The sequence below is a fragment of the Ciconia boyciana genome, chromosome 5, assembly GCF_034638445.1.
Source record: "Ciconia boyciana chromosome 5, ASM3463844v1, whole genome shotgun sequence".
Taxonomy (NCBI): Eukaryota; Metazoa; Chordata; class Aves; order Ciconiiformes; family Ciconiidae; genus Ciconia; species Ciconia boyciana.
The window spans coordinates 10,904,982-10,930,680 of NC_132938.1; the positions used below are offsets into that span (position 1 = coordinate 10,904,982).

The window sequence follows — 25,699 nt, forward strand, 5'->3', positions numbered from 1 at the left end:
GTGTGCAACGGGCAGAGGGGGGATCCCCTTCTACTGAGGGGCCCGACATATCTCAGAGCTCTTCCATGGAGGGCCCAGACTTGGATTCATCTACTTACTCGTCTTCTACTTTTCCATCCTCAGCTAGTAACAATGGAAAGGTCAGCAGCTCGTGCCTCTATTGGAGAGCTTGACCTCCTTTTAACACTTTCAGCAGTCATTAAAAACTACAAAGCTGTAATCAGTGTGTTCACTGAGTAGGTCATGTGAAGGCATTAATAGATTGTCACTCACTGGAAGAATGTCAATATCAAAGGCTTGACATAAATATATCCTCTTAGTAGCATATCATTAATTTTGTATAGATATTTTAATTGTTTTGATGCAGGAGGACTAATGGAAGTGTTAAAGGGTGAACAGTCTATTTGGAATGATAGAGGAATACTTTTGAAACCTAATGCTTCCCATTGTTTTCTGCCTGTGCTTTTTCACTTGGCAACACAACTCATTTTTTGCCTTTTTATTCCATCTTAAGGATTTCTTCTATACTGAGCAAATGCTGCATGATTTACTAATGTAGCAGTTACATATCTAAAACACCTGAAATGTGCACACAATATAGCTATTTTAAGAAATTTGTCTCTTTTAGGCAAGTGTATTGTGAAGTTGTAATAAAAACAGCAAAAATATAATTACTGGGAGCAAGAGCAGAAAATGCAAACATTATCACACTTTTGACTTACGTCTGCTGATAGTAACTTTGGAAGAGTAATAGTCTCTTACCACCACAAAAAATGGTAAATTTACAGTTATGGTAAGCAAATACTCCTGCAGCTGTGAGGATTCAAGAACCAAAGGAGTGATGATAATTGCACTGCCTCTGAATTAAATGTAGGCAGTGCAGAGCCCAAAGTGAGCAGGCGTTTATTGACAAGTTGCATTTATTGACAAGATGCATTTCTTGCAAATTCTTGTCAGACTGTCGCATATGTCAGTTTGCATACTGTTTACAAGCAGTAATTACAAGTAAAATTATTTTTTCCTAATTGACAGGCTAAGTGGTTGTCCTACTTTACCCACACATGGGCTTTTTAATTAACAGTTTCCAGCTGCTTGTAAAGTCAGGGAGTAACTGAAGAAGTGTCTTCTGATAAACTTACAATGAAATGTTTTTACTTTTACTGTCTTTTATTAATGTTATCAAATTTTTTTGTCTTTTATGGTTATTTTTCCATATACCTACTGCCTATATATTGTATTGGTACCAAGGGTCAAACTTTCTTCTGGAAGTGTCCATTTTAGTAGTCTCTGGTTTAGAATGAAGGAATTAAAATATGTTCACTTACTTGTCATTTTTTGTCCTACACAGTGTGTTCTCAGTTTGACTTTACATATCCAGGACAAGTGTAGTTACGGGAGAGTTTGACAGCAAGGGACAAGTTCAATTTGTGGCAGTAAAAGTGTTGGTTGTGATTTGTAACTGCTGAGATAGAGGAATAGTTGTGTTTGAAATAAGGGAGCAAGGAGGGCTGCAGGGGAGGCAATGCACCAAGTGTTCGACTTTCTTACTGTTAATGTCCAAGTTCATGGCTCAAGTGGGAGACGTTCAGATGTAACTATGGCCTCTAATAGCCCAAATGCTGGAGGAGGAGGGGAATGGCTTTGGGGTCTGCACGCAGCTGTATACTGATATTAATCAGGCTCATATTTGCTTTCAATTTATTTCTAGATTACTAACACTGCATGCTTGAGATTTAATACTGTGTGTTAACCTAAGTTATTTTAAGTCCTGTCCTTGCACTGTGTAGGTTTTGGAGGGTGCTGAAGGACAGTATTCTGGAATGCAAATTGGGCAGTTGCAGGATGAGGAAGATGAGGCTGCAAATATTCTCCAAGATGATTCATCGGAGTCTTTCAGAAATTCTTCTATTGGTATGTTGATAAATGGGGGGGGGGGGTGAGGGAGTGGAACAGAACTGGTGACACCTTTAAGGCAGGTGTTACAAGTGCATCGGCTGTCTAACTTCCAAGGAACTGAAGACTCATGTAATGGATATGAAAAACAAATAACTAGATTGAAATGTAAGATAAGGAATATATTTCAACACTTCTAATGAATCACTTGTTTTGATCACTGCTAATTTATTTTTCATGTTTGTATAATTAAGTTCAATTAAAGTGCTTTTAGTTTGCATCTGAAATGGTATTTAATGAATTCCCTTTTTCTAAAGCTCTTCAACAGCCTCACCTGTTGAAAACCATGAGCCATAGTAGGCAGCCTTCTGATAGCAGTGTAGACAGATTTACATCAAGAGAAGATGCAGCAGATCCTGGTGATCATGAAAATAAGGTGAGAAGTAGGCACAGTGGTCTGGTTTAAAGTTTAAAACAACTAAGTTTGGAAAAAAAAAAAAAAATTGCAGTTATGATCATGTAAATCAGTAGTAAATGTGGGTAGCCTGTATATGTAGTATGCTTCATTATAGGTCAAAATAACTAAGGTTGAATAGTAAATCAACAAACTGCTGAGAGCACAAACCCCTTTTGTCTGTGCATTAGTAGGGTACACTGATACTTTATTACCCAAAATATCTTTGTGCTGGTTGCTAGCTTTGTAGGTAACTTTATGATCTCCTCAAAAGTAATTATGTCGTACTCTTTTTGAGCCTCTCTTTCTGCAGAGAGGCTCATGCCATTCTAACCGCAGGTTACTGATTTCCTCTTACAGTTTTTTGACTTTAGCTTTGGACCTTGTTCTGAGCTGAGGTAAAAGGAGTTTGGTTTGTGGCAGGCAGAGTTAGGTCAGCTTGGGCTACTGGGGAACTCTAAATGTGAAAGTACAGGAGGTTGTCATCCTTCTTTGGAAACAACTTAGGAATTAATTGCTTCTCATACAAAGTTTCCAGACACCATTGTTTGGTGACAAAAAGTGGTTTATCAGACTCCTTCAGATATAAATAGCAAGTCTGGGTAACTCAGCAAATCTACAGAATGACTGTTGTTTCTGTGATAAAGCAATTCTGATACTGGATACAAACTTCGTGAAAGCATTACATTTTAATGCCTTTTTTTGGAATATGTATTAAACACATTTTGTATTACAACTTATATACATTTGGGGATGTGCATTACTTATAAAGCTTGTTATGCTTAATATTTTATTTAAATTGAAGTTTAATTTTTATCTATATAAAAATTGTGATTTGCCTTCGATAGCCCTCCAGGGTAAAGGGAGACATAGGTCACTATATCGATGGAAATTCTGCTCCTTTAGTGCACTGCGTTAGACTTCTGTCAGCCTCTTTTCTACTTACTGGGGAGAAAGGAGGTAAGTTTCTGTTCAAGACTCATTGGTTCATTGTGTCTCTCAATGTACAAAGCTGGAAATGTGATCAGTTTACTCTGTCTGGTTTTTAATCTCACTTTATCGGAGATTTTGGGGGTGGGATTTTTCTGTGAGAGTCCTTATTTAAGTGATCACACCAGAGTAGAGAAAAACCTAAAAACGCTTAAATATTTATGCCATTTTACAATGAATCCCATTTTGAACCATTGGGCATCTAAAGAAGTATTATGGTAACTTACCCTGTAAGTCAAATACTTAATTATATTTACAATTTGTAAATTCTTATGAGACTTAACCTGTGGTGCCATGACAGTTTATAGATTGCATGAAGCTGCGAAGACAATGTAATATCTGTATTTCTTTTTATCAGTGTTGGGTGCCCAGTTTGTCCACTATAAAGTATCAATACCTCAGTAAGGAAACAATTTTCTGAGTTGCAGTCCATTCTGTGGAAACTCTTAAAAACAAGTTCAGAAGAATATAGTTCTTTCAAATACTTGTCTTAAATATTTTTACAATTGATTTTGTTTACAATGCCTAATTTGTTTTCATTAAAACAAGATTAAAAGTATCTTTTTTAGTTTTATCACTCAGTTGTGTTTGAATTCCGTGTTAATTTTTTTGAATGTACGTCAGATAGAGGAAATGTTGTACCCTTTTGTGTTTGGGAAATGTAACTTCAGATTTTAAATGATTCAGCTGTCATGAAGCAGAGAATTGACCTAAGGTTTTCAAAGACCTAGCTGAAATCTGAAGTTGAACTATTTTCTCCACTTTTAACATCTTAGACCATTTGCGTAAGTTAGTGTGGCCATTTTTCATGATTTTTTCATGTGTGACGGTCAAAGAGAAGCTTTTTGACAGTAGGTGATTTTTAGAGGAGTCTGGGGCTCAAAAGAGGAGTTATTTACTTTTTCAGCATAGTGACAAAATGACAGCAGGGATTTTCCAGAAAGTCTTTATGGCATACACTGCTGCTTCCATTTTTTTCAGTGGGAAGTCCGTGTCACAGGCATGTGTGTCATTATATATACATGACTGAAGTGAGCATTTAAGATGTTTGTTCTTTTTCCGTTTTCTAAACTGTTATTTGTTCATGTGCTCTGCTAACGTAATGTTCTTGGAAAGACAGTGTAGTAGCTGTATTCTCAGCAGTGAAGGAAGTGAGTTGGAAGTGTGTGGGGTTATCAGTTTTTTTCTTTTTTTTTTTTTTTTTTTAAAAAAAGCCATCTATAACTCTTGCCTCTGATAAACTGGAACTAATTTCTCTGCCTTCATATTTTTGTCCAGGCTAAGCTATTTATATAATACAGAATTATTTACTAAGTTAAAAACAATTCAGGAAGCTTTTAAATACACCCCCCCCCTTTTTTTGTTTCTTCTCCCCAGCTTTAGTTCCTGATAGAGATGTGAGAGTCAGTGTAAAAGCCCTGGCAGTAAGTTGTGTTGGAGCAGCTGTTGCGCTTCACCCCGAGTCTTTCTTCAGCAAACTGTATAAAACACCCCTTGAAGCAGTGGGAGAAGAGTATGGTATGTTGCAGTTCACATACTCATTTTAATAGTGTGTTTGGGTTTCGAAATTCCCATACAGATGCTGCCTCTGTACTGAAAGCATCATCTGTACTGAAAACTGTAAATTCAGTTTAGTATTTGCAAACAAATATTGCACCAATTGGAATGAACATGCTGTCTGCGCTAGTAGCACATGTGGTGAGATTTTTTTTTATAATAAGAGTTAAGTTTCAGTGGACGAGTTTGTACAGCTTCTGACAAGTTGAAGCTGTTTTAGTACAACTGCTATATAGAAGTAGTTTGTTTATCTTATACATGGTTTCTTCTAATTTATTTCAGGCCATCTTATAGATGGTTTCTAAGCCATTAGCATTCACAAAAATGAACCTACAATATGATGAGCAGGGAACTGGAGCATTCAGCTGGGTTGATACTGAGGCAAAGGTGGAGTGTTGACCAAAACTCTTCTTAGATTTCCCCAGAGCATTTTGTGTACCATTTAAATAAATCACTAGTGGTTTTAATGTGATCATTGGTCTGGATGGTGTGAATGATCTGTAGATTACATGCAAGGGATCTCTGAAAGGTAGAACTAAGGCAGGTGTATTGTGAATATGCTGACATTGATTGTACAATAATTGGTACCTCCACTGAAACATTTTTAGGGATCAGTTAGGTCTAAGACTAGTAATTTTAAAATAAAGTAGTTGTAACTTATTTTCTTAGAGGAGCAGTATGTATCGGATATTCTGAACTACATTGACCATGGAGATCCCCAGATTAGAGGAGCTACTGCCATTCTGTGTGGAACAATTGTCAACTCCATTCTAATTAAATCCCGCTTTGATGTGGAAAAGTGGCTAATAAATGTCAGAAGCTCAACAGGTAATAATTTATTTTAAGGTGTTTTTTTTTTTTAAACGTAACCCAAATTTTCTTTTGTTTCATTGCTCTGAATTCTTTTTTTGTTAGGAAATCTCTTTTCCTTGGTAGACTGCATACCTCTGTTACAGAAAACGCTGAAAGATGAGTCCTCTGTTACATGCAAACTGGCTTGTACAGCTGTGAGGGTAAGCAGAAGTAGTAATCTATTTGCACCACCACAGATCACAGGGGTGTTACTCATTGACTAGGATCCTGCTATGCTCAGGTGTATAAACACGGAGCAAAAAATTACTTCTTCCCCACGAGCTTTATTGTAGAAAACATGGATTCAGGCACAGAAATGGAGGAACAAACAGCTGGAAAGTAATTACGTTGGTTAGACTGCATAGCAGTGTAATCTAATCATTACATTTCTAGTCATAAATGTACTGGTATGAGCTGTAATGTTACATTAACCAGCAATACGATGAGTGTATTGGATAGAAAGGATATCTAGCCTAAACAGGGAAGTGTGAACATGTAACACCTTGTTGTAGCCTGTATTTGGAGAGCAAAATTTAAATGTGAGAAATAAGTAAAATAGCGATTATTTTCTGAAATAATAATTTTTAAGTGAAGAAAGTCTCAGAAAAGTAAGTGTTTCAAGTTGGATGAAAGATCCATCAGGCAATTGTTAAAATAGAGATGATAGCTGAATTTGTGAGTGGAACTTAGAGTATGTGAATTTTACTTTTGTAATAAAATCTGTGGAAGGTGTTCTGTGAAAAAGCAGCGGGGTGGAGGAGTGAGATTTTCCTTGAGGAATTTTCCAAAAAAGTAGAACAACAAGTACAAATTGGAGGCCAAGGGAAATTAATTCACTGGGGAGGGGCACAGGGCGGCTGACTGTATTGCAGCTTATGGGTCAGTGAGGCAAAGCGTAACTTTTAGTAAAATGCAGATAGTTAATGTACGGAAAGTATGATTTCACGTGCTAAGAGGAGGGGTTTGTGATGCAGCTGAGACAAGGAAATGCAGTTAGTTAAACGATGCTATCTTTTAAACCTTCTGTTCCATGATCTTACTGTTTGTATATAGTGGTTTCATGTATGATTATGCTTATGATTATGGCTTTTTAGAAGACTTCACTAGGATTGTTCTGTTCAGGCAACTTACACTAGTCAATTTTGACTTTTTCTTTCTCTCAGTATATAAAGTAGCCTGACATCATACCTTTCAGCAGAAAAGTTCAAAAACATTTTGTGTGGTTAATCCCTGAACAAGAAAGTACATTTTCATGTAGTTAAACAAGACACAGAAATGTAGAGTTCTATAACTTTTTTCAAAGATCACACATTCTGCATATAATTGAACAGTCATTAAAATGAGGAGGTATGACTTTTTCAAAAATTTCTGGAAATCAGAACCAGGTGTCTAAAAATACTCTGTGGAAATTAGGAGAGACTGTTTTTGAACAGATAAGAATATAGTGCTTGTGGTGTTTAAGCGCTGCAAGTTGTAGACCTCACTCTTTGGAGGATTGTCACCTGATCTCTGAGGCTTATGTTCCTCTCCAGAGTATAAATTCAGCAGCAGGTTTTAGCAGTTTACATGGAGCTAGTGTCCTAGCCTTGCAAAGTACCTAGCTCTGGTACTTTCTCCTAGCTCTTAAGCAATAACTTTTTTTAATATTCTAAATAAAACAGATTTTCATGATCACTTACATAGTTTGATTCAGAGAACCTCTTCTGTAATATAACTGAAAGTTGTTTTTTCTTCTCAGCATTGCATCATGAGCTTATGTAGTAGCAGTTACAGTGAACTAGGTTTACAATTAATTGTTGACCTCCTTACACTGAAGAACAGCTCATATTGGCTAGTAAGGACAGAACTTCTGGAAACACTTGCAGAGGTAGATTTTCGGTAAGTATTTATATTTTTCCATGGGTGTTGTAGCTGCAGTGCAAAGATGCTGGGTATAGAAAACTGGAACTAAAATGGAGCGGTTTCTTCTGAAACATTAATGAGTTTTGTAAAACTCATTCAGACCAATCATTCATATAAGGAATGTATTAATTCCTTTGTCAAGTTACCATTGACTTCACTACTAAGCCCAATCCTAGTAACACTGTATAGGAGTTTCTAGTTTAGTAGTCTGTTTTATCAAGTCTTCTGTAGATCTGTGATCAGAGAGACCATATAATCTGGAAACTAACTTGGATTCCATGTCCAGTTGTGTAGTGTTTTTGAAAGAAGTCGTTCCTGACTTGTTCTCATTATTGTCACCTCTCTTCTGTTGCTCAGTTTCTGTTATACTGAAATGAATATGACTTTACTTCCCTTTCTTGCATTCCCTCATTCTCTACAGGTTCTTACAAGCTGAAAGATAAAAGGTGTTTATATGAAAATTCTTCAAGTTATCCTTAGTCATACAAAATTGGACTCTTTCTGAATCGTGATATTTGGAATGTGTTACCATCTTTTCAAAACAGTCTGATTTTTATGTGCATGAGGAAAAAAAATCACAATCGCAATGTGTAAATAATGTTTTTTAACTAAAAGTAAATCTTCTGTTACACTGCCAGACAGTAGTTTAGCACATAGCTTATCTCTTCTAAAGGTAGCCGAAAGTGTGTTCACTTCTTACATTTTCCCTGTGGTGGTGTTTTTAAAAAATAAACAAACAAAAAGAACCCTTAGAGCACTGAAGGGAGAAATAACCTTTTAATGTGAACTAATGTACTCTAAATTCTATTTTACCATAGGCTAGTCAGCTTCTTGGAAGGAAAAACTGAGAGCTTGCACAGAGGTGTTCATCATTATACTGGTGTAAGTAAATTATTCAATCAGTATATTGTGTTTCTGGATTAAGGTACCAGTGCAATTTCAGCACTTCATGTTTAAATTCTGTCAACACTGACAGTTGTTGTAAGTATGTTCTGTATAAGTAGGCTCATGTTCTGAGACTTGTTACAATTCGAAAAATACTTTACTATTGACATTCAAATATCTTGGTGTTCTCTGGGGGGGTGGGGGTGGTTTGTTGTGTGGGTTTTTTTAAAAACTTTAAAAATTTTTTGACATTTATGTATTTAAGTAGTGTATTTGGCAATGTTAAGGTAAAGATTGTCTTACAGACTTTTTAACAAGGGAGACTTCATCTGTCATACTATCTTTTAACAATCTGGTCACATAATGAAAATGTTCAATGAACTTTACTGTGCTAACTTATTTTCTAGCTACTAAAACTTCAGGATAGAGTGCTTAATGATGTAGTAATATGTCTGCTTGGAGATGAAGATCCAAGAGTGAGACATGTAGCTGCAGCTTCATTACTGAGGTATATATGTGGTTCTTTATTTTTTAAAAAAGAAAAGGAGTTTAGAAAGATACTGATATGTTACTGTGTACCTGTAATTAAAATAATCCCTTAGTGGGTTTTTTATATTTTTGTTTAAATAAGGGATGGGAGAGAAATGCAGCTTTATGGTACCTGGAGCATGCATCATTCTGAATCATCAGGCAATTGTGCTTTGCTTTATATTAGCATTTGTCGCGGATGGAGTGAGAGTGCACTTCACTCGCAAGAGAGAAGTAAAAATATAGTTTATTGATACAGAATAGGGAGATAACAAAGTTCAATGTGACAGTGTTTTGACAAGATTCAATGGCGAGGTACACTCGATTATTTACTGCATAGAGGACAGGGTCAGACAAAACTGTCAGGGAGACCCTCCCGTTGAGTCATGAGGTTCGGAAGGATCCCCTTGCTTTCTAAACTCCTTCTCAGAGAGGAGTCTAGGTGCGGCTAGATCCAGTCCTAGTCCCAGACTTGGTCAACGGTTTATGTCTAAAGGATTATATGTGTGCGCAATCAATCCTTTATATCACTTAGCTAAGATTTCAAAGTTTAGCATGCTATTAGTCACTTACCGAGGACCTGTTGCGGCAAGGAATCTCTCAGCCTTGAGGAGTAACCTTGAGAGGCGTCCCTGCTCAAGGGGAGATCCTGGTGTGCAGCCCGCTGCTGTGCAGGAGAGCTCAAAGGGCTCTTGGGCTGCTCACTATTTATGGGGGATAAGATGATTGACCCATAGTCATATTTGCATGCCGACCACAGGTTTTAGTTTCTTCGGTGGGCGCATTGCACAATAGCCCTAGGCTATTGTGTTGTTATCTGTCTCCTGAATCCACTTTGAGCCGATGCAGCCATTGTGACCAGATGCATCCATTACAATCACCACTGGTGGTTAGCACCTGAGCAGGGTTGCAGGAGATAAAGGTTGGGGGTGGGGGAAGCACACTGTCACAGCATTAAAATTACATTTAACTATTACATTCTGAGGGTCACTTTCAGTTTCAGCTTCCTCAAGTGAGTTTTCTGCATGCTTAAGTGATTTGTTCAGTATCCTGACAGTAATTGATGGACTTAAAATGTTGCAGTTCTACCGAGTTGCCCTAACTCCCAAACATGGTAGTTTCCACCTGCTTATAATTAGTGTGTCTTAAAACTTTCATGCTCACTGATTATAGTAAAGTAACTAATTTTGTATAAAAAGCAGCTGTTTGCTGTAACCTAATACAGTTACAACTGCTGTCCAGATAAATGTACCAAACAGTAAGAATTAGTTGGTAGTTTGTTTATTAGAATTTAAGGACTTCAGTTTTATGTTTAAAGAAGTTGGGGGTACCTAATACTGAATTCCTGGAATATTTTATTGTCAGAGGAGTCTCTTTCCTAATTTTTCAGACTATTAGTTGCTGTCCGTTCCTAATAACAAATAAAGGACAATGAAATCTTAAAAATTCTGCCACTTAAGCATTTGTATTGCAGAGACAGCTCAGCAGAGAAATCGTTGCCTGTTGCATCATAGTTAGTATTTGTTGCTTTTATTCAGGGACTTGATTTTGAAATGGAGTTATTTTGTTAACTGAGTGGTAGCAAGTTGGAGTCTTTCCGTATCTTCCTGTTGACTTAATGACAGCGTGTGTATTGAGGCTGGAAAAGACTTAACTGCCCAAGAAATCTGCTACAAGCTTGCAGAAGCCCCTTGAAAAATTGGAAGTACTGTCAGTGAACTTAAAAGTGTGTCCTGTAGTTTTTCACTAAGTTGAAAACGTTGTTGTTCAAGAAAACTGGATCTTATTGTATGTTTAAGTTTTGCTGCATAGAAATCAGATGGTGAAAAATTGTTCTTTTCATGTAGAAATTAGTTTTCAGTTGACACAGATATCCGTGGGGATAATATCTGTGGAGAGAGGGGAACACTGAGAGAGAAATACTTTCTAGCGAAGTGGTCATTGTAGTATGTATAGCTAGGTATCTCTAGAAAAGATTTTTTTTTTTTAAATTACCATGCCTCTAGAGCAGTTCCTTTGTCCTGATTTGAGCTTCTTGATTATAATGAAGAGCAGTTGTATGAAGTGAATTCAGCTTAATATGAGTTTTAGTAACAGTTTTTACTTAGTTTGATATGTCTAATTAGTATATGCAGTTTTCTGAATTGTATATGAAATGTATTTTAAATGTACTTTAAATTGTACATTAATTTCTGAATAATACTTTTCCTTTTTGCCAATTATCATTAAGGCTTGTTCCAAAGCTATTTTATAACTGTGATCAAGGACAGGCTGATCCAGTTGTGGCAGCAGCAAGAGACCAAAGCGGTGTCTACCTGAAACTACTAATGCATGAAACACAGCCTCCGTCTCACTTTGCGGTTAGCACTATCACCAGGTATGTTATGTGTCTTGTCTTGCTTTAAAAGGAACATGGATCGAAATTTCAATTCATAATGCCTAAAATCATACTTAAATCCTTCAAATCCATGTGCTTATGAATTCTTTTTCCAATCTGTAGGAGCATCTGTGGTAATTTTAGGCTTCACAGAAACAGACTTGTGTTTAAAGGATAAACTGGTGTGTGAGTTACTAGTGATGTGCTCACATGTTGATTGTAGGGAGTCATTGTTCTGTGATAAACTTTATCTTCTCCTCATCATGAGGTCACCCTATTTGTCCATTAAATTGTACAAGTGCAGCTTTGCAAGCTAATCATACGTATACGTTATTGTTCTTCAGGTATGTTGATCAGGATTTATAACTGTTCACATCCTGTTTAATGATTGTGGTTGCAGAAGTCTGTACTGCCTTCTAATTTTGATAGTGTGATCTTGTTGCTGTATTTTTGTTGCCAACTATACTTTCCTTAACTCTTTTTTGTTGTTTATATTGTCGTACAGACAGTATGAGTTGTATATGTTTATGGGGGTTTGTTGCTTCTGTCAATTTGTTATACAGGTTTTTAATTATGTACCTTTTCCATACATGATCTTGATCGTGTCACTCAGGATTTATTGTTGTGGTTTAACCCCAGCTGGCAACTAAGCCCCACTCAGCCACTTGCTCACTCCCCCCTGGTGGGATGGGGGAGAGAATCGGAAGGGTAAAAGTCAGAGAACTTGTGGGTTGAGATAAGACAGTTTAATAGGGAAAGCAAAAGTTGCGCGCACGCAAGCACAACAAGGAATTCATTCACTACTTGCCATCGGCAGGCAGGTGCCAAGAAAGCAGGGCGCCATCATGTGTAACAGTTACTTGGGAAGACAAACGCTGTCACTCTGAATATCTCCCCCTTCCTTCTTCCCCCGGCTTTATATGCTGAGCATGACATCCTATGGTATGGAATAGCCCTTTGGTCAGTCTGTGTCCCCTCCCAGCTTCTTGTGCACTCCCAGCCTACTGGGGGTGGGGTGAGAAGCAGAAAAGGCCTTAACTCTTTGTAAGCGCTGCTCAGCAGTAAGGAAAACATCCCTGAATTATCAACACTGTTTCCAGCACAAATCCAAAACATAGGCCCATGCTAGCAACTATGAAGAAAATTAACTCTATCCCAGTGGAAACCAGCACATTTGTATACTGTAGTATGGAAACAATAGAACTTTGTGGACACTGTGTTATTTCAAATACAAAATAGTTATTTTTCTACATCAATCATCTTTTCACAGCAGTAATCCAAAGTTTGTGAACATGCAAAAATGTTAGATGGATTTGAGCAAAAGCAAAGACTAATACTCAGTTGGTGGTGATTTCTAGACCACCTGGTTAGGTATTGAGAGTTGATCTACTGTTTCTGTTTGTTAACAAAGAGATTTGATTTATAAACTAAATTGCTTTTGCTGGTAGAGAAGCAAAAATATTAATATATAATAAGGTGTTATTTAGAGTGTTGTCTGGTTTTGTATTTTATAAGCAGCCTATAAAATACATAATAGTAATTTAAGCCATAATCATTTTTGATTGAGGTGTTTCTTTAAGTACATGTTTTAGTAGTAGAAATATTTTTATTTCAGAACATATAGAGGTTACAATATGCTGCAAAGTCCAACAGATGTCACTATGGAAAACAATCTCTCAAGGGTTATTGCAGCAATCTCACATGCATTGACAATATCCACTACAAGAGCACTTACGGTGAGTTTTCTTAGTTGCTGTCATGGCTGACTCTTTTCTCTTTTTTGCTTGCTTGCTTTATTTTTAATTATTTCCTGGCTATATTGGTATCTGCAGCTTTAGTACTGTGGCAATGGCAATAGTAATGTATTTAATTCTCACTCTTAAGACACCGTGTTGTTGTTGCTAACTCTTCAAGTGATGAAACCGATTCAATTCTTGGTGTTAACTTTTTCAGTTTGGCTGCTGTGAAGCTTTGTGTCTTCTCTCCACAACATTTCCAGTCTGCACCTGGAGCGTGGGATGGCACTGTGGGTATGTTCCCTCATCTGTTATTCAAGCTTCTAAAAGTCATGTTTGCGAAATGAAAGTACACTTACTTAGGTATCAGAAGTTCTGGTTCAGATATATGCTATTAAGCTTATCTTAGCAGTTATTTAAGAACTTTATACAGAAGAGTGTAACACCAGGTTGTCATGATATTAAGTGTCAGTGCTTTGTCATCTCTGGAACCACAGCATATATCACAGGGATTGGCTGCAACTGCTGTAACAGAAAGATACATATGGTCAGCGTCTATCAAAATAAGTAGTAAGAGAAAATTTTTCATGCTTTTGAAATAATGTTTATCTTCAGGATATTGTGTCTTGTGGTATTTCTTTAAAATCAGATAATCATAATTTTCACCTTGATCTCATGTTTATGCATAAAGGAAGCTGGTTCATAATTGCTTTTATAACTATAAAAGTATCAGATGCATTCAAATTGTTCTCATTTGAGAACAATTTGCAACACTGAATGGGAACAGCAAATGAGATACCTGTAATAGTTAACTAAGTGTTATGTAGGTAATATATGATAGCTTCAAAGTACTTACATTCTGAAGAAGCTCTTCAGAATGTAACTGTGTAGTTGGCAACTCCAAAGCTTTGATCTTGCCTCTGATTATCTATGTGCTGTGCCACGTGAGCTGTAAAACTAGCTACTGAAGATGTGCACATGTAGAGCTGTTTGGTTTTTAGATTTAACACCATTTGTGCTGATTGTCTTCACTGCTGTCGTGTCTCTACTCTTATTTTACTCTTCTGGTATCCTGAAACTCTGTTGCAAAGTTTTCTCTTAATTTAAAAATAAACCAAAAACCCAACAACAACAAAAAACCAACCCTCCTCCAGCTGCTTTTCTTGTTGACACGCCCTTTCTTCCCTTGCCAGCCATAAGTGTGGCGTGCTCTGCATATCCATTCTAAAAGATGTCTTTTGAGCTATAGGTCCAGTTTTAACAAACGAAGTAGGTTAGGATGTGAGCAGTACTTAGCTGGAAAATAAAATCAGTGCAGAATTGCAACAAGGTGTCTTCTGCTCTACCCAGCTTAAAAAAAAGCTATTTTTAAGATGCATCCACCAGTGATGTGATGACATAGCCTTTGCCCTTTCCCCTAATTCCTTCTTTACAAATTTTCGGACCATGTTCATACTAATTTGGATTATAACTTTATTTTTGTGGATGATACAAACATTTATCATTCTGGCTAATAAGAATATAATAGCATGAGTATTTTGCCAAAACTCTTTTCTGTCTTAAGTATTGTCATTCTTACGATTAAAAAGCTATTGGAACTTCTGCATTCCAACTCTGTACAACTCAACATGGATTAATTCATGGGTTTCTAACTACATGTAAAGTAAACACTTGCATATGAAAATACTTTTTAAAAAAAGAAAAAAGGAAGGCACTGTAATTATCTTATTTTGACAAAGCTAGAAATAGCTGTACTTAATGTAAATTTTATTTTCTGAAACTGCTCTAGTTGTATTAGACCAGAGTGACTACATTAGAATTTTTTTTTTCTTTTAAATAAGAAAATATCCGGAAAGAATCCCTTTGTTTAAAGTTTGCATAAAGTCTTTTCCTGAAAGAAAGTAGTATTGTGCAGGTCTTACAGCTTTGAAATGTTATGTGTAATTCCCATAGTATTCTGACAAACATCTTTTGGTGATCTCTGCCTGCTCTTTCTGAAACTTGAGTTGTGTGGGAAAATACAATTTTAAAATTATTGTAAAAGAAAATAGAGAATGCAACAGCAAATTACAATCTTGGATAGAGTCTACCCATAAATCTAGATGATTTGACAGATGACAATTGTGTAATTAAATTCTTGTCACTTTAAGAAAATATCTTGTTACATTGCAATACTACAGCCTATCTCTCCCATACCTACCTTGCATACGCATGAGACATAACTGGAGATAGTTCAGGATCATACTGATTAGCAATTAAATACAGAATTCTTCAGTTTATCAGTAGATGTCACTAGCAGCTTTGATATTTGCTATTTAAAAAAAAAGTAATTGCTCTTCAAGAATACAAAGTCTTGTCAGGTCTCTCCTGGAAATTTTTTTTAAGTCCTACTTGAGTGTTAAATGTGTATTTCTGTAGTACTGATTTTTTTTTTTTTCAGATTAGCAGTCTACTTGACTGTTAGTTTTCTTAAGACTATAAACTTACAAAAAGGGGGAAAAAAGTCATGACATTCCAAAATTAAACTTCCAGTGTTTCCCAGCCAAGTCCTTCAGATGAAGCTCAGAAGGGCTGCACCATTGGAATGGCCGGCATGGTCCTGTCTCTCCTTTCATCAGCATGGTTCCCACTGGACCTCTCTGCACATCAGGATGCTTTGATTTTGACTGGAAACTTGCTTGCAGGTAAGGCAGAACAAGAAAAGTAGGATTGTCCTGGTATTTTTACCATTAGCATCAGAAGACCCATATCTCACCCTGTTCTGATTGCACGCAACAAAATACTTGCAAGATTGCGCAGAAGAAATAAAGAAGGAACTTCTTGCACCCAGGAGGTTTGAAAAGATACTGCCTCCAGATTCCCTCTAGTTGCCAAAGCAAATGTGCAGTATGCTTAGTACAGGCAGGGTACAAAGAATTAACATCTGTTGTTGCTGTTAAAAACTATACACCTATTGCTGGTTTTGAAAATATGGGCTCACTTTTCCCTATTTGAATTTCTGTTCATATAGAAATGATATGCTTCTAAAATTTTCTGATACTTAATTCCAAGTTTTATTTTCCTTTTCTTGAAATAATGTGAATCCTGTTGCAGCAAGTGCTCCCAAGTGCTTAAAGAATCCCTGGAGTGCTGAAGAAGATTCAAACCAAGGTGCTGCAAAGCAGGAGGAACCCTGGCCGGCTCTGGCAGATCGAACTCTTGTTACTTTAGTAGAACAGCTCTTTTCTCATCTGCTGAAGGTCATTAATATTTGTGCACATGTAATGGATGATGTTGCTCCTGGCCCAGCAGTAAAGGCATGTATTATAAATAAATAACACTGTGTGACTTTAAATACTGTTGTGATACAGTCCTCTTCAAGGCTCCATATTTTAGAGTTGATACAGGTAGCTATCTAATACCTTGATAGTATGACTCCACTATGTGCAGGAAAGCAAGTAACATGAACATGCATATCGTTCTTCCACATAACAGTTTTTTGTTTAGTTCTGCAGTGTTTGTAATATTACCTTAAACTTTGAACCTTTTATTCCTGGTGACTTAACTTGAAACGTTAATTCAGTGAGGAGTGTATATAGTAAATAGAGTATTGGATTGCATGCTCTGGCAAACATCTGTTGACTTTTGGGTTGGTTGGCTGGCTGTAATGCACTGAGCTCCTTTGGGGGCTTAAAATAACTCTTCTGTCTTTTGAATATCCTGCAAATAGTTTGACTTCTGAAACAGCTCACATGAGGTACTCTTGAGTTCGGGGTTTTGTTTTGAGGCATCTAAGTTTTGAGACTGATTTAGTGACTGTAGGGCAGTGTTACTAGGATTAGTGATTTCTTCATATTTTAAAAATGTGAAATTTTTTTTTTTACACTTTTTGTCTGGAATCAAGAGAAACTTTAGTCATTGAGCTCTAATTCCATCTCATTGGCTTATGCTGAAGTTGAGCAGGAAAGTGGGGAATATATTAAACTTCTTCCTTTTCACTCAGGAAATTCATGTTCTGAACCTGACAGTTAAGACATTTAATTTAACTGACAGTCAAATAAAGGAGAGTTTAAACAAAAGATGAATATGCTTGTATTTGTGTAGAAGAAGAAAAGCTACTTGTGCATGCAAAATTAATAAAGCTTCTTTTAATTTTAGGCAGCGTTACCTTCTCTCACAAACCCACCTTCTCTTAGTCCAATTCGGAGGAAGGGGAAAGAGAGGGAGTCTGTTGAACAGGCATCTGTGCCAATGAGCCCTAAAAAGAGTGGTGAAACAAGTCCAGGTAAGCACACTTACTTCTATTAGCCCTCCCACCTACCGTCCCCACCTAAGTATGGTTACAGGATAGAGAGAAGAAATAAAACTGAGTAACTTGTTTTCTGAAGTTTTATTTCAAAAGGCTGGCAGACCTACTGTCAGAAGTTCTTTTCAGTACTGCATTGCAGGAAAGGCAGCTGTGGGTGGGGGCTTCTTTACTGTTTTGGTTTTTTATGAAAATTAACTGTACCTTTCAGAAGCAAGGTACTTCTGAATCCTTTTCCTCACTGTTTTTCTGAATCTACTCAGCTGTTGACTAAAATTAAGAAGTCATTTTTGCATGTATTTTACTTAGAAGTTTGAAAGTTGCTTTGCAACCTTTGGCAGGAGTAGCTTACATTGGTCTTGGAAACAAGATTCTGTATCTTGAAAACTTTTTTTTTTCCTAGTGATGATTGAAGGAAATGAGTGTTAATTCTGTTTTGTAAATTGTACTTGCATGTCAATAATAAGCCCTCTGGGTTAATTTCTCATCTCAGAGGGCTAGTTTCTTGGAAAGCTAGTTCATTTTTTTATTGTACAACATGTGGTTTTTGCAGTTGAAAATATGCATGCGGATCAAAAAATTCATGCTGTCTAATTATTCAGATATGGTAAACTATGTTGAGTGTACATGTCATGAGCACCCTAGAAAAAGTATGTTGTTCTAATCTATGGTATATTTTTAAGCTACTAGGCAAACTGATGCTACTGGGCCTGTTCCAACAAGTAAATCATCTTCAGTAGGAAGCTTTTATCATCTTCCATCATATCTGAAGTTATACGATGTCTTGAAAGCAACCCATGCTAATTATAAGGTACTGCATGAGATTGTTTGATCGAATTAGAATGTGGTTGGGCAGTCACTTTGTGTTTCTTTTAAACATGGCTCTGCTTGTATTGAGACTCACTTGTTTGCCTGTGTAAACAGTTTATCCACACAAAAAAAAATCACAACAACCACCACCAATAAAAACAAAAACCAACCAGACAAAAACCTCTGATAGGCATTGTCACCCTCTTGCTTGTTTCTCTGCTGTCACTAATGCTGGTACCAAATGACCTTTCACTGGCTTGGCAGTGCCGAATGGATCCCAATGTCTGTTCTCTCCGCAGTTTATTCCAGCATGGGTAAGCTTTTTCCTCATCAGTTCAGGTAATAGTAGATGCATTCCCTAGGGGCTTAGTGATCTGATCAGTACACTTCAGGGGGTATATTCTTGTTACACCTACTGTGTTTCTGAGAAATACATTAGCCCTTCTCCATTACTTGTCAACATCCTAGGCCTTCCCAGATGCTGTAACTTCCTCAAGCTAGAAGATCCCTTTCTTTTTCTCAGTCAAAATGAAGTCCTACCTTTCCAGCAATTCATAAGGGAGTCTGAGCTGTCAGTGGTGTTGACTGAACTATGCTGAAATTTTAGGCAAAAGATCGTTTTGTGTCAATACGCACTTCTTCCTGTAATTTTTACCTCCTTGTCAAGCAATTGTTAAGAAAAAGTGTGTTTTTACTTTTTGGGACCAGGTTACTTTGGATCTCCAGAACAGTAATGAAAAGTTTGGGTGTTTCTTACGGTCTGCCTTAGATGTTCTGTCTCAAATCTTGGAACTTGCTACTCTTCAAGACATTGGAAAGGTAGAAGATTTGTGTGTTTTTTCTGTTGTAGTTAAGTTGTCCAATATCTGTGGTCCTTACTGGGAAGAAGTACATATTGATTTTAAAATTGGTAGTGTTGAGAGAGACAGTAGTCCTAGAAGCATTGTGCTGCCACAATGTTGGGTAAAGTGCTAAAGCAGATTTTCTGGTTTAAATTGCTGCTGTTGAAAACTGGAGTAATTTTTTTACTGTTTAAATTTCATGTGGAGATTTTTCTTTCCAGCAAAATGGTTTGCCTTCAGTCATTCTTACTATATTAATATGTTTAAGTATACTCATGTTAAATACACAAAATGTTAGAAGGCATACTGCTCTCCTTTCTCTCCTGTGTCTTGATGTTTATTCTCCTTAACTGTGGTGTTAGGCATTGTGGTATTTTAAGACTAGGAGGCAGATCTTGCATTTTTATTTTTTTACATACTTCTATGATTTCTCTTAGTGTAGTTTTACTTAGTAAAAAAACCTGTGCTGTTGTCCAGTTTTCATAGTAATGTTTTATATAATGAAGAAGAATGCATTTAGGTGCACTTGTTTTTCTGCTTTTCTAGTGTGTAGAAGAAATTTTGGGATACCTAAAATCATGTTTCAACAGAGAACCAACAATGGCAACAGTTTGTGTACAGCAGGTAGGGAGGTAATTTTTTGTGTGTTACTGGAAGATTAATCCTGATGTCTTGTGATTATCAACTGAGTATGAAGACTGGCCATTCTTTTAAGGGAAGCGGTGTGAGAAAACTGTAGCCCCGGTGGAGCAAACAGAGCATGTTTTCTTTAATTTTCATGACTTGTTCTGAAACTTGATACCATCTGAATAATATAGTTTCTTCTTGAACTGCTTCCAATTCAAAGAACTATTTTAACTTACGCTCAGCAAACAGGTTTGTTTCCTACCTTCCCAAATGTGTTCTGTAGCCAGTTAACTACATCAAAAACCTGGAAAGCAAAGAACTGCCTTAGTGATGGATTTCTTGTGGGCTTCCAGTTAAAAGTTTGGGTTCAAATCATCAAAGCTTAATTTTGGTGGGAGGCGAGCTTTAGTAGGCTATTTTGAGTTGTCCCATGGAAATAGTTTCAGTTGCAAAAACAATCATATCTGTTTGGGTGAGGTGTGTATTGCTTCTTTTTTCCAGCTTTTTTCCTGTCGTCTTGTATTTGACTACTTGATCCACAGTTTGCACTTTGACCTTTCCTCTTAAGTCCTTTGGGAGGATGAGTTGTCAGTTTGTTTGTTTGTTTTTTTTCCCTGAAATGTTAACTTTTTTTTTCCTTCCAATTTTCTTCTCTAGTTATTGAAAACATTGTTTGGGACAAATCTGGCTTCTCAGTACGATGGCTTGTCTTCAAACCCCAACAAAGCTCAAGGCAAAGCTCAGCGCTTAGGTTCTTCTAATTTGAGACCTGGTCTCTATCATTATTGCTTCATGGCACCGTACACACATTTTACACAGGCCCTTGCTGATGCTAGTCTAAGGAACATGGTTCAGGCTGAACAGGAACATGATGCTTCAGGGTAACTTTCTTCCCTTATGATATGATGTTAACTTGAACTAGAATCTCTTTTTATTGTTTTTCATAAATGCAAGTATCATAGGAGAGCTAAGTAACTTGAAATTAGAGTATTGTGTATTATTTATTTCTTGTAGACTTAAGCAGAGTAATTTGTGTTGGTAGTGAGATCCTGAATGCAACAATGTATTGATTATCACTAGTGTGTTTTCCAAATCAAAGTTAAATCATTAAAATGGATATCACTTAAGTTTTTTTTAAAAGCATAATAGTTTTAAATGCTTGTATTCAAAACTATTTCATTAATTTGCTAATTATAGCAAAGAGTCAGTAGTCTTAAAGAAAAGGCAGAAGGATGACTAAGCGAAGACCAGAAATTCTTTCTCTACTAGATGCTTGTTGTCCACAAATCTATGTGATCTGATCAAAGTCTACTGTAGGTAGTCTGTGTTGCTCTTCTGTTTTGCTAACATTCTTGAAGCAGTCAAGTAGATAGATAAAGAAAAGTTGGCATTGGTAAAACAATATGCATCTAAGGAGAGTGTGCTTGTCCCTCCATTTTTTAAATGTGTATGGTTTTTTTTATGACAGATGGTTTGATGTGCTGCAAAAAGTTTCTACACAGCTGAAAACTAGCATTACCAGTGCAGCAAAACATCGTGCTGATAAGGTACTTGTATCTATGTACTCCTGAAAGAGCTGTACCTTAGATTTAAAACATTTTTCCTCCTTTTAAAATGTAATTTGGTTTTGAATCAGAGGCCTGTTCAGATATTAGATTACTTCAAAATCTCTCTATTACAGAATGCTATTCACAATCACATTCGTTTATTTGAACCCCTTGTCATAAAAGCATTGAAACAATATACTACAACAACATCGGTACAGCTGCAGAGACAAGTTCTAGACTTGCTTGCTCAACTGGTTCAGCTACGAGTTAACTACTGTCTTCTGGATTCGGATCAGGTTGGTACCTCACCATTTTTGCAGATTTGTAATAGAGGGATCTCACCAGCAGGCTTAATATTTACAGCAAAAATACTTGCAACAATCCATTCATTGTACTATAGGTGAAAACAAAGACTTAAAGAAGGGCGAGACTCCCCCAACCACAAAGAGCTTCAGATTTCTGGTCTTCTATTGCATAAAAATTACTTTCTAAGCTCTGCAACAACTATTTAAGAACTGTTCATCAGATTGACTTTAGGAATAAGATGATGTGGACGATACAATCAGTGTTGTTAAATAAAACTTCATTTACAAATAGAAATACCTGCTTTCTATATTGAGAGTATGGACTTCCGTATTACTGATAGTCGTGAGCATCATGGTTGACAACCGTTATTTGATTTTAATGGTGGGGGGAAGCTAGTGACAAATACAGTAGTCTTTGTGGTTGTCTATATAAGCAGTAAATTTGTAACATAAAATTTGTGTTTTATTTACTACACTATTTTTGGGTTTATAAACTAGTATGAGTTGCAATATATAACTTACCTATAAGTTTGTATGCAGATAAATCTTTTCAGTGCATGAATACTTTGGATTTTATCTTGGTTTAGAGCTAGATTTTTGGTTGATTCTTAACTTCTTGACTTTAATGCCTCAAATAGTGTGTGTAACATGAGTGAAAGTTATACTTAAAAACATATAGACTATAGGTAAAATGTGGCATAACTTCATGCAAACCGTAATAAGCTCTAACATCAAGATTCTCAAGATCTTCTATAACTGTAGAGGGAACACTTCATAACATATCAGAATGAACTAGAAGTATAAATTATTTTCAGCGCTTGTCTTTCCTTTCTCTCCTTCCAAAACATGCACTTTTATAACTCTGTCAAAATGATTTCCAGTGGGAATTAATGGCTCTGTATCTGTTGTATTCTCTCTTCAGGTGTTTATTGGATTTGTGCTAAAGCAGTTTGAATACATCGAAGTAGGACAGTTCAGGTATGAAATTAGCAAAGATCCTTTGAACAGAGCAGGTTTACAACTGTCTTATTCTGAAGCATGTGGTGATTAGTTTTGCTGGTTATTTCTGCCTTATGAGAAATGTAGAGTTAGGTTCTGGGTAATGTGCTTGTTTATTCTCTGGCTCCAGTGGTAGCCCTTTCAGACGATTTAGGTTCCATGTGGCTGAAGAAGTCAGGAAGTAGCTTAAGATTTTTTTTTCATGCTATGTTGTGCTGTTTCTCCATTTGCTATTGTAAAACCATTCCTTTGGGACACTCCCTGAAGCTGTGCTTTCAGGAATCAGCACTTCATTGCTAGGATTCAGTTGCTGAAGGGAGACCTGCTTCTTTCTATTGTGGACTCGGTGTGAATCCGTTTGTATTGTGATTGCCTGGTACATTTTGTATAGTACCTAATAGATCATAAGCAATGCAGTGGAATTTTTATTGTCAGCTGTTTCTGGTTTTTTCTCACACTTGAGTTTATGTATGAAGAGAGAAGTGGGTTTCTTTGCTCTGTGGGTCTCCTGCAGAAATACTCCAATGTGTGTTGTGTATTAGGTAGTATGTTATAATATTAGTAACCGTGTAATGGTCAAAGCTTGAAAGAAATCCTTTAGGGAAAAAAACCATAGTAAAGAACAGGGCACAAAAATTATAGAAATACTGTATGAAAGCAGAACAACACATTCTTAAAAAAAAAACTTACTGTAAAATATTAATTTTTACTGAACAGAGTTGTGCAATTCAAACTTGACACTTTTAATTTTTTGTTTTCAGAGAGTCTGAAGCAATTATTCCTAATATCTTTTTTTTCCTGGTGTTGCTGTCTTATGAGCGGTATCATTCCAAACAGATAATCGGAATTCCTAAGATCATTCAGCTATGTGATGGTATCATGGCCAGTGGGAGGAAAGCTGTTACACATGGTAATTTAAAAAAAAAAAAGGCACCAAGACTACTATTAGTAATAGTTCAGCAACAAAACCAGTATTTAATACTAAGCTATAGAAAACTAATCATACTGATTGTTCCAGAAGACACTATCTTTTAAATTTTTAATACATGAAATGTCTCAGTTAATTCCTTCAGGAAGTTTATTGTACCCTACTAATGCTGCTACTCCATATTTTGCATCGTACATAATAGCAGCAAAGCTTTTATTTGAAACTTTATTAGGTAATAAGTTTACAACATAGCAGTACTTTAAAGGCTTTGATTTTAATTTTTAGTCCCCTTCCCTCCCTCCACTTTCAGCCTTTAAGTAGAAGCATCTCTCTCATACTTTCCAGTGATTCCGCTGAGAAATACTTTATAAAAATGTCTATTTTAGCTCTATGAGAATGGGAAAATGTGTCCATAACATAAATTTTCTACTAGAAGTAAAAAGATAGACGTCATTATGTATGATAAGTTTGGGTTTTGTTTTTTTTGTTTGTTTGGGGTTTTTTTAGGAATGGGTAAAACCTTTAATAAACTAAAACACAGTTTACTTTTAGTAGCTGAACTGTTACAACAAGAAAACACTGTTTGAGAGTGACTTGTCTCATGCTAAAATAAACAAACATATCTCATTTCAGCAATACCAGCTCTGCAACCCATCGTTCATGATCTCTTCGTGTTAAGAGGAACAAATAAAGCTGATGCTGGAAAAGAGTTGGAAACACAAAAGGAGGTGGTAGTGTCAATGCTGCTGAGACTTATTCAGTACCATCAGGTAAGAGAGGAGGACAAAGTGTCCCTGTTTACAGCCTACAAAAGGGTAACATTGTTCTGACTGCTAAAAATGCTTCAGGCAATATTAATGATTTTTCTGTACAGAACTTGAATAGCTGGACACTGTGTGATCTTTCCTTATAGAGAGAGTGTATGCAAAGATTTTGGGGGGTAGGGGAGAGGTTCTGCACTACAAATTAGTATTTTAAGTCAAATAACATGTCTGTGGGATTTTACGGTCAAGCTTAGGTAACAAAGCACTGAAAAGCTCCAGTTAGGATCATGATCTTGGTTGTGTTGCAGATTGAATAAACAGAAGTTTGTTAGAAGAGTTGTAATAAATTAGGATTCAAGAAACTTAAAAGAATGGGGGTAAAAGTGGGAAAGAGGACAGGATTAAAAGTAGGAAACATGCTGCATAGAGATGATTTAGGTATTGCTGTACAATAGCAGTATCTTCAATAACATTTTAAAATATGAATTATTCGAATAAGGTAATGAAACTGGTAGTTAGACAGTTGTTAGCACTTACTACTTTGCCCCAGACCTCATGGGTCTGGAAAACATGTTTCTGCCTTGTAGGAGTATAAGAATGACTTTCTTCAGTACACTTTTTTAAAAAGAAAAACACAAAAGTGATTTTAAGAGAAGTGACATAATTAACATGGGCTCTTATTGCTTATTCAGGTGCTTAACAAATTTAATGTGCTTTTCCTTTCATCATGTGAAAATACAATTCTAGTGTATGCTAATGTAAGCAGTGTATTTTCTGAGAATAGTTGGAAAAAGAAGTCAGTACATCTTGTCAAAATAATTTGTTAGAACTGCATGTTCAGATTGGGGTAATTTTGTGTATCCACATTTTCTTTTGAATTTGTAGTTTTATAATCATAAAATGACTAATATAACTATATGAAATGACAGTCTGTAGACACATGATGTGAAATAGTGAATAACTTTGTGTTACATAAGGTACCGCAATTGCCAGCAGATCCCCTTCTGACACACTTAACCTATTAAAGACCACCCATGCACTGCACTTCCCACACCATCCCATTTGTAGTTCTTATTCTGTCCTGTTCTGTTGGTGCAGTACATATAAACTAACCCCTGGGCAGTTCTGTTGTTCCCTGGCTGTGGCTGGGATGTTCTGCAGTGGTGTTTCTGTAATTTGAGAGGCTCCAAGAGCTGCAACCTTTAACTTTTTTCTGTTACAACTGTAACTGCCATCCATGGAGCTCCAGAGTTCAAGTTATTCAGCCCAGAATTGCTCTTATCTTCTCTCTCATGAGAAAGCTTTTTGGGAAGAATGTCACCTGGTGATCTGTGTTTTTTTTTTTTTTTAATTGGCTGCATTTCTGAATCTGAACTACTTGAATTTCTTTTACAAGTGTTCTGTCTAACTGGTTTTCT

The 25,699-nt window shown here is 36.4% G+C and overlaps 1 protein-coding gene across 4 annotated transcripts in view; it reads left to right on the forward strand.

The window, feature by feature from the left end:
* HTT (huntingtin) overlaps positions 1-25,699 on the forward strand; it is an 88,551-nt gene that overhangs the window by 21,760 nt on the left and 41,092 nt on the right. For 3 of the 4 annotated variants that reach the window (XM_072861229.1, XM_072861231.1, XM_072861232.1), the window contains 24 exons: positions 1,788-1,911; positions 2,211-2,329; positions 3,196-3,307; positions 4,715-4,855; positions 5,564-5,722; positions 5,810-5,907; positions 7,485-7,624; positions 8,467-8,530; positions 8,941-9,041; positions 11,292-11,438; positions 13,054-13,174; positions 13,392-13,468; positions 15,707-15,858; positions 16,268-16,474; positions 17,316-17,438; positions 18,143-18,270; positions 18,978-19,088; positions 19,658-19,735; positions 20,396-20,619; positions 21,207-21,285; positions 21,420-21,581; positions 22,513-22,568; positions 23,351-23,499; positions 24,151-24,287. In XM_072861229.1, coding sequence (XP_072717330.1) covers positions 1,788-1,911; positions 2,211-2,329; positions 3,196-3,307; positions 4,715-4,855; positions 5,564-5,722; positions 5,810-5,907; positions 7,485-7,624; positions 8,467-8,530; positions 8,941-9,041; positions 11,292-11,438; positions 13,054-13,174; positions 13,392-13,468; positions 15,707-15,858; positions 16,268-16,474; positions 17,316-17,438; positions 18,143-18,270; positions 18,978-19,088; positions 19,658-19,735; positions 20,396-20,619; positions 21,207-21,285; positions 21,420-21,581; positions 22,513-22,568; positions 23,351-23,499; positions 24,151-24,287 — 3,009 coding nt within the window. The remainder of the gene's footprint in view (positions 1-1,787; positions 1,912-2,210; positions 2,330-3,195; positions 3,308-4,714; positions 4,856-5,563; positions 5,723-5,809; positions 5,908-7,484; positions 7,625-8,466; positions 8,531-8,940; positions 9,042-11,291; positions 11,439-13,053; positions 13,175-13,391; positions 13,469-15,706; positions 15,859-16,267; positions 16,475-17,315; positions 17,439-18,142; positions 18,271-18,977; positions 19,089-19,657; positions 19,736-20,395; positions 20,620-21,206; positions 21,286-21,419; positions 21,582-22,512; positions 22,569-23,350; positions 23,500-24,150; positions 24,288-25,699) is intronic. The other variant, XM_072861230.1, reaches the window with a different exon arrangement.